General features: G+C 37.7%; 1 protein-coding gene across 9 annotated transcripts in view; it reads left to right on the forward strand.

Moving 5' to 3' along the window:
* Positions 1-245: 245 nt before the first annotated feature.
* The window catches only part of cadpsb (Ca2+-dependent activator protein for secretion b), a 63,991-nt gene continuing 50,865 nt past the window's right edge, over positions 246-13,371 (forward strand). For all 9 annotated transcript variants that reach the window (XM_053315058.1, XM_053315063.1, XM_053315057.1 and 6 more), the window contains exon 1: positions 246-578. In XM_053315058.1, coding sequence (XP_053171033.1) covers positions 246-578 — 333 coding nt within the window. The remainder of the gene's footprint in view (positions 579-13,371) is intronic.

A 13,371-nucleotide genomic window follows, 5' to 3' on the forward strand; every position in this document is an offset into this window, starting at 1 on the left:
CGCGTGCTCGGCGCAGGCGGAGAGTGCTCAGTGTGAAGCAGCCTCAACCCCTTCCAGCAGCACTCGTACCGCTGACATCTCTCAGCAAGCGAGTACAATCAGGGCCTATCCCTGTCTTGACTTCGGTCATATTCCACACTATCTAGGCACGGGCTAGACAACGACACCACCATCATCGGGGGACATAAAAAAAAGTAATTAAGTGGGTTAGGATATCTGTAGGGAGGCATCAACCCTAAAGCAAGATGTTAGATCCGTCGTCCAGCGAGGAGGAATCTGATGGGATAGTGGAGGAGGAAAGCAAAGAGGCGATGGCACCCCAGGCCGGATCCCGCATCTCTCCAAGCAGGACCAGCGAGAGCTCGGGTGGACTGGCGCCCAGCAGCAGCCGCAGCAGTGCCCGTCCGACCAGCCCGAGCCCGTCAGCCGCCAGCGAGGAGAAGGAGGACTTGGAGAAGCTGCAGAGGGAGGAAGAAGACCGTAAAAAGAAGCTGCAGTTGTATGTTTTTGTGATGCGATGCATCGCTTATCCATTCAATGCAAAACAACCCACTGATATGGCAAGGCGACAGCAGAAGGTAAGGGCCCTCGGTGCAAAGGCATAATTAATAACCACATGCTGACGAAATGCCTCCTTTCATATCGCAGATGTTGTCATTGATGACCTACATAAGCTAGAACACAGAGGGGTTTTGGCCACTAGGCCTATCCGATAGCGCATGGATACAGCACACTTCCAGTGAAATCACAGTTTTGTTTTTTTGTTGTTGTTTTTTGACGCAAAATGCTGAAATCCTCGGAGCATGACAGGAAACGCTTCAAGCTCCGGATAGTGAAAGGACACATGGTACTGCAGAGCTGCAGAGTGAGTGCAGTCCATGTTCCTCCATATACAAGCTCACAAGTGAGATCAATCCCAGCAAGCCCATTGATTGAAAGGGCGTTTTAAAGAGGGTGGATGGCGATTAAAAACAAGCCAGTGTCGTTGTTCTGGGTGGCCTACATCTCACCGATGTCTTCTTTCCATTAGATATGCAGCTGTATGTGCCTCTATGTCCTGTTTTCTTGGCAGATACCCAATTCCAACCCGTTTGCGCCATCACTTATCTCGTCAATTTGGCCTCCCAAGGTGACTTTTAGGCACAGACCTCTTGAGGAGGATTGCTTAATAGCCTTTCTCCTCTGCAGATGAGCTTTGCTCCTCTCTATGGGTAACTGTAAATTAATTGCATTAAAAATGTGTATGTCCACACCTTTTAATTTTTAGTACAATTTTCTACATGAGGTCCAGCTTATAAGATTTATATAAGTTTTTCTAAGGGACAAGGCCCACATCCTGGTTTCACATTGCTTCTGTGTTGCTCCATTGATGTTGGAGTCAGTTTTGGGTCATGATGTCCTTACTGTCAAAGTCACCATTTAAAGGGCCCACTGTACTGTACCAAAGGAAAGTTGAATTGATTTTTAGTCAGGACAATAGACCCAGGTATTATCTTTCTTTGGTGCATTTAGTCTGTCACACAAGAAATAAAACATTATGGTTCAGATTGTCAATTATGAATTAAGGTACAATTATAGTGATCAGCATGTTTTGTGTAGGGCTACATTTATATTGCGAAACACATTGACCACCACATGGTTGAATCAGTTTCTTGTAGCCCCACTCACAGGACACAAGTGGCATTCATTGTGTGCTGAGGACCTGAGGACCAGCCATAGATTCACCTCTGTTATCTAAGGTTGATCATGTTTCACTCATGCCAGGAAACACTGTAACCAGCACTGTACCAATTGTTCTTGTGATTGTTGTTTTTGTTTAACCTGTAGACAAACTGTCTTCCTCCGGACACCGTTAAGCCATATGGTGTGAATTTTCTGCTGACTCATGCACAAGTGCATGTGGGAGGCGTAAACCACAATGTGTCCAGCTATGTGTTTATTTGTAGTCCCGTTCAGCACAGGTTACTAATCAGTCTAATGCATGCTCAGTAATGCACCTTCATATCTGGTAGCTTAGGCAGCCACAACCCTCTGCTGTGGGTGAGGGAATATCTGGACCAACAATCCAAAGCTTGCTGTCAGACCAGGATTTCAAAGTGTGTCTACCTGCCTACAGTCTGCCTCTAGACTTTAATATTGTCTAAATGTGCATTTTTTGGCTTTAAACAATCACTTCAGGAAAATGATTGTGCAATTGTGCAGAATTAAATGACAGCAATAGAATATATTTAAAAAATTTTCAACATTACTTGGATGGAACAATATTAAATGAGGATTATTAATTACACAGAAACATTTAACAACACATATCCGTACCTTCTGGAAATCATGTTCATTTTATTTTCATGTAATTTTCATTTCATTGCCATTTGATTATTGATTACAATTTGGTACTGTGTGGGTATGACAACTGATTTATCACAAAATACAATTTAACAAAGACAGGATATTCAACATTTGTACAATAATGTCTCTACAAATTCCTCTAACACGATAACTTCCATTGAATGTGGGCCCTTCAGGCATCCACAAACAATCATTTATTAAGCAATTTCCTTACAGTTTTGGCTACATAATCTAATATGTAGCCTATTACATTTTGGCTATTATAGATTAGTCACAGAAATATGATGAAGTAATTTCTGCAATGAAAAGACTTAAAGGCCTCAGCGAAACATGTGAAGCAGCTCCATGATAATCCGTTATTAGAAGCTCTGGCACACAAACAGCAGTGATGGGCTATCACAGGGAAGCAGGCAGGGGCTGCAGAGTATGCAGGCTCCACTGCTGCTTCTTGAAATGTGTTGCTATAACCTTGTGAAAAGGCTGCACAATAACAGGCAGTTGCTTCCTTTTGAGTGGTGAGGGAAATATTTTCTCATTCAGTCTGCAAGATGCCTTCTTTAAGCTATAGTATGGAGGCTGCTGCTGTTCTGATGTTTGCTGGCATATGTGCATATTTAACTGGTGACACATGTGTTTGCATGCAAGGCTAATTGTCTTGGGACACACTTACGCTAATGGCACCCTCCCTAAGAATATGTTGTAAGTAAATTATTGAGGTTACTGATAGATATAGATTGTGTTGGTATAGTTTATGGGATAATGTCCTCATTGTTGTAGTCCCGCAGGGCAAAATCCTCCTTCTTTTAATTGCAATAAGCTGCCTATACTGTGTGTGCGGAGGAATTAAACATAAACGATAATTCAGAAGGCAAAAGCATGTTGGCAATAAACTAAAAGGCCAAATTACTAATATTTAGGAATGTTTTAATGTGTCCTATAATAAGAGCATTTAAAATTTAGAAAGACATTTCATGACATCTTTGTATGTGATAAGTCAGTTCGTCTATCTGTCAAACCACCAGACTGAAATATCTCAACACCTACTTGATGGATTGGTACACAATATTTCACAGATATTCATGGTTCCCAGAGGAACTGACTTACTGACTTTGGCAATCCCCTGACTTTTCCTCTAGATCCACCATGAGGTTGACAATTGTTGTTTTGGGTGAGATGTCTCAAATACATATTGGATGGATTGCTCTGAAATTCGGTAGAGGCATCTCAGGAGAAGTTGAAATATGTTGAGTGCCGTTGTCACATCAAAATCTTAGTTTATCAAAAGCTTATTTATGCTCATGACCAAATACTTGCTTAATTAATGGTTTTCCCATCAACTTCAGATGTACAGTATCAGTCAAAAGTTTGGACACACTTTCTCATTCAAATGAATGGGAAGGTGTGTCCAAACTTTTGACTGGTACTGTACTTGTGTTTAGTGCTGAGTGCTAGGCCAATGTTTGTTCGATAACATGCTAAACTAAGTTGGTAAACATGGTAGATGTTACACCTGCTTAACATTACCATGTTAACATTATCCCTGAGAGCATGTTAGCATGTTGACATAGATGTTAGTTCAAAGACCACTGCATTAAGTCAAGTTTCAGTCGCAAGCATCGCTTTAGGCTTGCAATAGACACAAATGAACAAAAATGCAAGGAAAAAAGCTCTGATATTCTTATTTGATGCCGTTTTAATCCTAAATAAAAGTGCTTGTATATACAATCAATCTTTTGCTATCAAACTGCCAAAAATGAAATCTGGTTAATCAAAGTCATATTCTTTTAATAGATTACAATGTTCATATATTTCACAAGTGAGTAATCTCTCGGGTTTAAGATTTTTCTTCAATTAGAAAGTGTGATGCCCTGAAGTTATTCTGATCCAATCAACTCATCTGCCAGCAGGTTTCCTTAATAGAGTGCCTGTTGGCTCAGCATTTTTAATACTGTACAGTACGTCTAAGTGAGTGGAGCTGTGAATTGTGCAGCAGGCTTTGTGATGTGAATGTGAAGTAGAGTGAAATGCAAATCAGTTGATGAAGTTTGCCACGTTGGTGTGCAGTGTTGGGTCTGGCCAAGGATTTTGGGTGTGCCATTGCAAACTGCTTTCATGTTCTTATGTTAACCATATTTATAAACTATTTAAAATCCTTTTAATATTGACTTACTGTAACTGGAGCAGAAAGTGTGAGGGGTGCCAGGGAGGTGTCAACTCTTTCTCACCCTCTATTTTGGAAAAAGGGACTAAATTCAAAATGGGGATGAAAATAAGTGTTGATGCATAATTTTAGACACTAGAGAAAGAAACAAGACTACATCAATAACACTCTTTGGTGTATGTATGTATATATATATATATATATATATATATATATATATATATATATATATATATATATATATATATATATATATATATATGTGTGTGTATATATGTGTGTATATATATATATATATATATATAAGTAAATATATATATGTGTGTGTATATAAGTCAAGTAATAAAATATAAGTAATTAGTAAAAGTATAAGTAGTAATAAGTACAAATAATTAAATAAAACAAACCAATGCTTACACTTGAATGAAAAGTCTTCACCTGTTGGTGTCGCCATTGTTGTGTTTTCGCGGCACTGAACAGCGCCGCGCAAAGGATCTTGGGATCTGGGAGGCCGCGAAGGATAGTAGCGATGCATCCTCGAAAAAGAGGGAAAAGAAGGCCGCATTTCAAGGCTGCATTTGAAGGAGTCTTCGAATTGGGACAGCCTTCGCGCGGCGTTGTGACGTAATCGGCCTCTAAATGCGTACTTCGAGGATGCAGCCTCGCAATTAGGACCAGATTGGGACACAGCCATTGTACCAGCCATTTAGAACCAGCGTTTTTTGCTCTCAAATATAACTTTTCATCACAAAACTTCGAAGGTAAGACAGAATATCTGTTAGTCGCTGTAAATAAGTGGTTGTTTACCTTTGTATTCTTTGGCTGCTGGTTCACTGAGTTTTTAGCGCAATAATAGTGGTACTGTTGAACTCGCCAGGGTCTTAGCTTTCATATGAGATGCTATTTGTTTGTGTACCATGAAGTATCAAAACGGTAGAAATGGAAATGTGGAGAGTGGGTTGACTTTCTGACGCTATTCGGATTTTGACATTTGATCATTAACCTCTTAACGCACGCTGTTCCGTTCACGGGACGGGACGGATGTTAGGAGGTAGCCACACGTTCTTCTGAATGTTTTAAACACCAACCCTTAAACATATATATTCATGCCGTACATTGTTGGAAAGCTTAGATTGACCTGATTCATTCAAGACCACTCACGACTTATATGGTTGCTCACAGCCGTAATAGTATTAGCGATTAGCTCGGCTAGCCACTCAGCTAAGTGAGAAAAGCTATAATGCCTACATACCTTCAAAGTCTTCCCTTTATCCACAACGATCATCTTATGACACAGGACTTTCTGTACAGCTCGCCAAGTATCCATTCTTGTGAAATATGAAATCCGTTTCCATAAAACCGGAATATTTTCCTCAATATGTCAACATGTATTTAGTCCAACACGTAATGTAATAACACAAATAACAAACCATATACGGTCCGTTTACGTCATTTCCTGACCTGCGCGTCCATCTCAGAGTACACGTGACTAGATGTTTACGACCGTGAGCCTCTTCTGCTTCTGACGACACCACACACAAGCCAATCGGTGTTTAGGATTAGGCAGTACATGCAGAGACATTGCTGCTACCATGGCTGCTACTCCCACTGGCGTTACAATGTAATGTACCTCGGTGGTTTCAAGTCAGTTACAGCGAGGGTATGTTCGCTTCCTGTTTTCAAAATAAAAGCACCAACTCTATTGTTATGGTTTTCTTAATAATAAAAGGCAACGGGTGTTTTATTTTGTGAAAATGACCGGAAGTGCGTTACTCGCTACGGCTAACTTGAGTGGCTCCGAATTCGCAGGAACAAAACGGAAAGCAGATGTTATTTGCACAAATTAGCATCACATTGTGGATAATGTCGTATGAGGCGTGAAGCGTGCTAGGTTGAGACTAACTGAGTTAACATTTTTAGAAACAGCATATCAACACAAACAAACCACAACTACATTAAATAAAATCATCTCCCTCAAATATGAATACAACACCACAATCTCAAGGACTGTTGAAAAATGACTTAGACTAGTCAGACAACAATCCTTTGAACTAGGAGACAAGCTGCATACAGTAGATTGTTAGCCAGACACCTGAGACAGACACAAGCTGCAAGAGCTATTCATAGTATTAAATATAGTAATGGCAGCATATTGATAGACCCTAAAAAAATCAACAAGTGCTTTGCTGACTTCTATGAGGGTGTATATCAAACACAAGGTAGGGTTGATGCGAATGTAATAAAAAACTTTTTCGCCAATTTAGATATTCCAAATCTGTCTGAAGAAGCTGCTAAAGCAATGGATGAAGAAATTACCCCAAAAGAGATAAGTAGTGCTATCTCCTCCTTTCCATCCAATAAGGCCCCAGGCCCCGTTGGTTTTGGCATTGAATTCTATAAGAAATATAATTCTGCAGTTACACCATTGCTTCTCCGTATGTTCAACCACTCAAAAGACACTTCCGAACTCCCCCCATCAGCAAATGTTTCTCTAATCTTAAAGCCAGGTCGGGATGCAATGGAAGTTTCATTGTATCGTCCTATTTCACTGCTGCCAACAGAAACTAAGATCATCGGAAAGATACTAGCCAACAGACTCAAAGCTTTTATATGCACAATTGTTCATTCCGATCAAACCATATTTATACCAGGGAGATGCATGTTCTTTAACCTACATCTTCAATTCAGAAGATCTTCTTCAGGTCAACTGGAAGAAGACAATCAATCAACTAAAGCAAAATATAGAATTTTGGAAAACGCTCTTTATCTCGATGGCTGGGAGAATCAATGCCAAAAGTAGCAGGTGTAAAGAGACAGAGGGGTCGTCGACGCTCTCCCTTGGACATGTCGCAAATTTTTTACTTATTGGGAAAATATATTTGAGTGTTTCTCTAAAGCCTATAATAAAAACTGTGAATCTAACCCAGTAGGAGCCATGAGTGTGAATCAAGAAAAAAAAAAAAAAAAAATCAAAAATAAAGGTTTTTAAAAAAAATTGTATGTGCATAGACATCATGTTCATCTGTAATGTCACTGCTCTATATTTCTCGGGATGTCCTTGAATTAAATCAGAAGAGATTTTGCAAGATTATATTTGAATGATGAGCATGTATATACAGATAACTGAAGTAATACTTCATGATCTCATTATGTTCATGAAACACACAGGCATGTGGATAAAAGAGAGCGGCAGTAGATGGACAGCTCAAGTATGACCCTGAAATCATTTGCATTATTATATAAGATCTTTAAATGGTGTTCTGCCTGAAAAAAGGCATCCTTCGACAATAAATGAAGCTTTCTTGTCTGTTTTAAATCCAAGCTTTGAGTTATCAAGAACAAACATGTCATGTTAACAAACATGTCAATTATTGTTTGAAATCTTGTACTGAAAAATGTCAGTTTCTCTCGTTATTCAGCAGATGTTTTAGCAACATAAGTGTCGAGGAATAAAGGTGTTCCTCAGTGGTTTGGATATGAAAGTGCATTTAAAAGGAGTGACAGCTGAAAAGCAGCATGTTAAATACCCCCTCACGTGCAATCTGTGCAGCCACTCATTCACAAATTAAACCTCTCTTCTTTCTGCATAATACCAAGAGGGAAGGCTAAGACCTTATTTTTTGGAATACTAACAATGTCTTTTCCCTGAGGTTTGACTACTTTGAAGGCAGAAATCACTGTCAGGATCAAATTGACTCACATTTGCCTGACATATTTAAATAATTCACACTAAACAGTAGTGTGACCTAATATAATACACAGGGCAATTATGTTCAATATTCACAAAAATAGCAGCAAAAATGCAAATGTTGCTCCACAGAGTTTTTGTGTGTGAGTGTAGGATTTCATGTGTCAAAGTACTGAAACATCATATGAGGGTTTATTTCTCTCAAGACACCAAGAGGCATCTGTGTTCCGGCTTGAAAGCTGCATCTCACGTACCGGCTTTCTATTAGCATGTTAATTAAAGCAGAACTTACAGTATATGTCCTCACACAGTCTGTGTTGTCAGAGTAAATAAATGTTAATCATCTACAGTTAGCATTTGTTCAACCTTAATACTGATGGTAAGTAAGGGAAAAGAACAAGAACAACATAAAAACAATATTTTCTGCAGGATACAGCTCATATAAATGAAGCTTAGAGAGAGCTTAGTTATCATGTCCTCCTATTGTACGCCTGTACTGACAGATTAATCTGCAGGGCTCCTGTCAATCTTTTTTATTGCTATATAAAATGTAAACCTCGCTCCCAATACGGCACATTACTCATACAGAGAAAACATTGGAAAATGAAAGAGGCTTTGTTTAAAATGGATATGAAACACTGAAATAACTGGAAATAAAAATCTTTGTGCCATATATTATATCATACATGGAGTATTTCTGTCTTTAACATTTAAATCTGTGAAATATTCTTGGGGCACATCCGCTTCCATAACATTTATTACTACAATTATTGTGATTTAATTTAAATTGATGTGATGTGTGATTTTTTTAAATACAATGTTGACTATACCGGAACCCTATAGACTAAATTTTAAGCTTGTCACGCCTACCCATTTTAACTCTTTCATAAAATATATAAATAAATCGATGAATAAAATGAATTGCCCCTTAACACTGATGGTTTGAAGAAGAACAGGACACAGTATACTCTAATTTAATAATAATAATAATAATAATAATAATAATGCATTTTATTTAAAAGGTGCCTTTCAAAGCACTCAAGGACATATAACACAACAACAGTACATCAAACAATATAAATCAGGTAACATTTAGTGCAAAGATAAAGAATAAATATGAATGTGACTACAGAGTGAATTTATACAAACATTAGCAATCAAAGGGCCAAAAATGAAATCTGATTAATCAAACCTACATTCTTTTAATAGGTTCTATTTTTTACATTATGTCTTTGTGCTTCATACCCAATGTACAAATAATACACAATTTTTATTTATATGCTGCAATCTATATATTATAATATTTCCGTATGAAACTTCATGTTGGTGTGAGTGTACTTCTACTGTTCATACTTACCAGTAAACCACGTACCAGTAGAGTGAGTCAAATCAAAGAGTTCAACCAAACCAAATAAAATTCAAATCAGGTAGTGCCATTTAGTCCTGTCTTCTCAAATGACAACAAATAATGTAATCACATTTTCACTTTTTTCTCAAACTGTAATTGTGACATTTTTTTCCTCACATTGTTTCTTATAATTATGAGAAATGTAAGTCATGATTACTATACAACAAAACTTCTGTGAATGTTAGTTTCCTTGATTAACATGATGTGTGGTTGTAACATTAGCACACTTTTAGGAATGTTTACATGAACCTCTCCTGTATAATGAGGCCAGGCAGCTGTTGGTGGTCATTTATTTGTGCCAGTGTGAGCTGTTATGTTGAACCATGAAACATTACTTCTAAGAGAATATTAGCAGAATAAGACAAAGAGTAGAGACAGGGAGAGAGATTAGTAGTGGTGATTTTCCACATTTAAGACAGAGAGGAAAGAGTTATAGAGGGATCATTACTGCAGTCCTCTGCAGAGCTCTTCCCCTCTGATGACTCTCACTGAGCCATAAACAACACAAACATCAGCCTGGGGTAGTTGTGAATCTGTATGTCAGGTAGATGCTCACTCTAAGTTCCTCTCCTGTGTTATCATTGGTGTCGCATTTTTCTGTGCCAAGTGTCTATGCCAATCCCCTCCTGTCAAAAAAATCAAACCTTAATCTTTGTCTGGTCTCTTCTGTTCTCGTCAGTGCTCAAAATCAATGCATTGATTAATGTCATTGATGTAAAATCATTAATGGTAATGCTCCTTCTGTTATCAAAAACTTACTCAAGTAAATGTAATGGAGTAAATGTAACTCGTTACTACTCACCTCTGCATTCATGAACCAATATAGTAAGACAACATAATCACACTTTAGGCATGTGGATAGAGGCTAAAATGCAACTACAAAGCTAGATATGTCTTTTTTAACCTAACCCTTGAATGTTCTCATTTAAACATGACAAAATGAAATGTTTTGCTAAATCTTTCCTTCTCCTCTATAATCTTCAAACGTGTCGATGAACACAGTACATACTGATTAATGTAATCTGTGTGATCTAGTTTCACAACAACATTTCCTATTGATGACTCTACACAAATGCAAACCTTATTAAACATTGAATAAAGCAAGCAATAAATACTGTATTTCAGATAATCATCCATTAAAAGCATAGAGAGAGAAAGAAATGAACTAGATGGAATAAGAAGGAAAAAGAAAAGTGGAAGGAAAGGATTAGATTCCATTCTTGATGAAAGAGAGACCAACGCAGTGAACTTTGCCTGCTCTACTGTATAAAACACTATTATAGCTCTCCAGTAGTGCATTTTCAAGTCTTATCTACTGATTGCTTCATTCAAACCTTAAAATGTTCTATATCTTTCATAGGAGGTTTATTCAACTTTTAAAGACTATTCATGTTAATTAGACCCTTTCCCACTTTTTCAACTCATTCATACTTTAAGCTGCTTCTTTATCCATATTAAAGCCATTAGTCCAGGTCAGCATCAGCCTTTCAGCAGACAGCATTCACGTTGCAATTTCTGCAGAAATTTCTGCAGAAATGTCTTAGTTCAGTTTGCAATTCAAACACTAGAACCACAACTAACATTGGTTATTGATGAATGTGTTGACTATATTTTAATATTGCATGTATAGCCAAAGAACAGTAGAAAATGAACATCACACTCGCTTGTTCTGTGTGACCAACAATGCCAAATCCAAAGATATTCAATTTAAATAGGAAATCATCATCAATCAGATGAATTAACAGATTGACTGATTCATTGTGTCAGCTCTACTACAGTATGTATATTTTACCAAGAGAAACATATTGTGTATCTTTCTGTCTGGTAGTTATTATACACTAGCCAAAGACATAATCCAAATGTTTCTGAATATACAAAGTCTTCATGCTACAGCATCATCATGTAGATTTTTTGAATGCTGTGTTGTTAATAATAACAGGAAACAGGAAGTTGGTGCTTGAAAAGTGGTAAAAAAAAGAATACTTTGACTACAGATCTTCAAATGAATTTAATTAGACTACCACTTTAATATTTTAGTATGAGAAGCATGTGGGTCTAAATTTGCTTATATCAAGTGTGCTATCAAGTGTGTGGAAAAGACAGAACTGATTTACCTGTTTTGGGCCAATATATGCAAATGATCCTATTGATTTCTGCCTCCTCATAAAATGGAAGCTCACATGTCTGCTGCATTTATGTTATAGTTGTGTAAGGGCTTATTTTCTGCTCTGAATGAGCATAATGAGGAACCAACTGAGCTGGATGGGTGCTGCCAGTGAGTTGGCGGTGTGATAATGGATGACTGTTAAAAGAAGGGGCTTAGCTGGTTATGAACACAGTGTTCTCCTGTATATATCAGCAGTGCCACAGCTCCTGAATATGACAACAGTTTGGAGACTGGTTGTACGGACCCAGAGCTTCCTATTTTACCCTTGTTTGCCATGTGTCAGTATCTGGCTGCAGAGTATAGACCTGGCTGTTTACTAACCTAGCAAAGTGGTATCTACTCACACAACACTGTGTTTGTGTTTCTTTAGAATAAATGTATGTAAGGACGACTGGTTGGGGATAATGGCTTGTGCAGCTGCCTTTGTGTAATTGTGGTTTTGAGACCTCGGTCACTTCATGATGCTGGTGTTTCGTGTTTGATGAGGCCCGTTGCTGGTAGATTTTGTGCAGCTGTCTCTCGTGTTTGCTGTTTACTCAGATGTGGGCCGTGGGTGTCATTTGCAACATGAATGAAATGTGCTTTGTCTGGTGAAAGGATTCAATGATACCATGTTTGCTGAAAACCAACAACAGCATTGGAAGGCAGCTCTTGCTTATACAATAGATTGTGTACAGGCACAATAAGTTTGCATGATATTCTATCATCACTTTGTACATTTGATCATATGAATGTAAACCGTACCCTATTTTTTATGCTGAAGTCCTAATTTGGTTTAGATTTATCTTCAGTCTCTCCACTGAAAGTTTTATAAACATTTTTAAATTTTAGATTGAATTATTGTTGTCTTAATGTGTATAATTTTGGTCTATTTTTCATGAACAAATAACAGGTTTAATCCCCAAATCTCTTTTGCAGACATTCAATTTTGAAAAACAGCTTAATTGAACTTCCCCTTTCAATATTATTATTACTTCTAGAGAAAAGGCGTAGTGTGAGTCAGCAGAGGCTTGACTATGCTGAACTATGCTAGAGCTACAGTATAAAGTATATACTGCATTCAATCAGCTAATTAATCCACTCATGAAAGCAATGCAAGGACAGCTGCCGTGTTGCATACCTCACAAGCCAAGGTGATTAAACATTTCAAAGAGATATAATGATCAATATGAACCAAATCCTCCATCATTATACCGTATATAATCATTGTGAATTACTGTTATGTAACCTTCTGTTATAATGGTTTGGTCATTCATTCTTTGTAAAGATAGATAGATATACAGCAAATTCACTTTCATTTTTGTTATATACAGGAACAGACACACGCAGAGCAGGAGAGAGATAAGCTGCTCCTCTAGAGCCACTTAATCACTTTTAAATTTGAATATGACCTGCACTCATCTTTCTCTCCCTGCTTCATTCGAGAGAAACAAAGATAAGTGGTCAAAGATGAATGACTAACTGCTCAAGAGGTAAAACACTTGGAAAATAATGTATTGCACAGCAGTTACATGAGATACATTCAGGGTTGAAGCTACCATTGAGGACACTAATGTATTGTTTATGTTTATGCATGATACCAAATCTGTGGATTATACCAA

This window comes from Scomber japonicus, chromosome 3, assembly GCF_027409825.1.
Source record: "Scomber japonicus isolate fScoJap1 chromosome 3, fScoJap1.pri, whole genome shotgun sequence".
Classification (NCBI taxonomy): domain Eukaryota; kingdom Metazoa; phylum Chordata; class Actinopteri; order Scombriformes; family Scombridae; genus Scomber; species Scomber japonicus.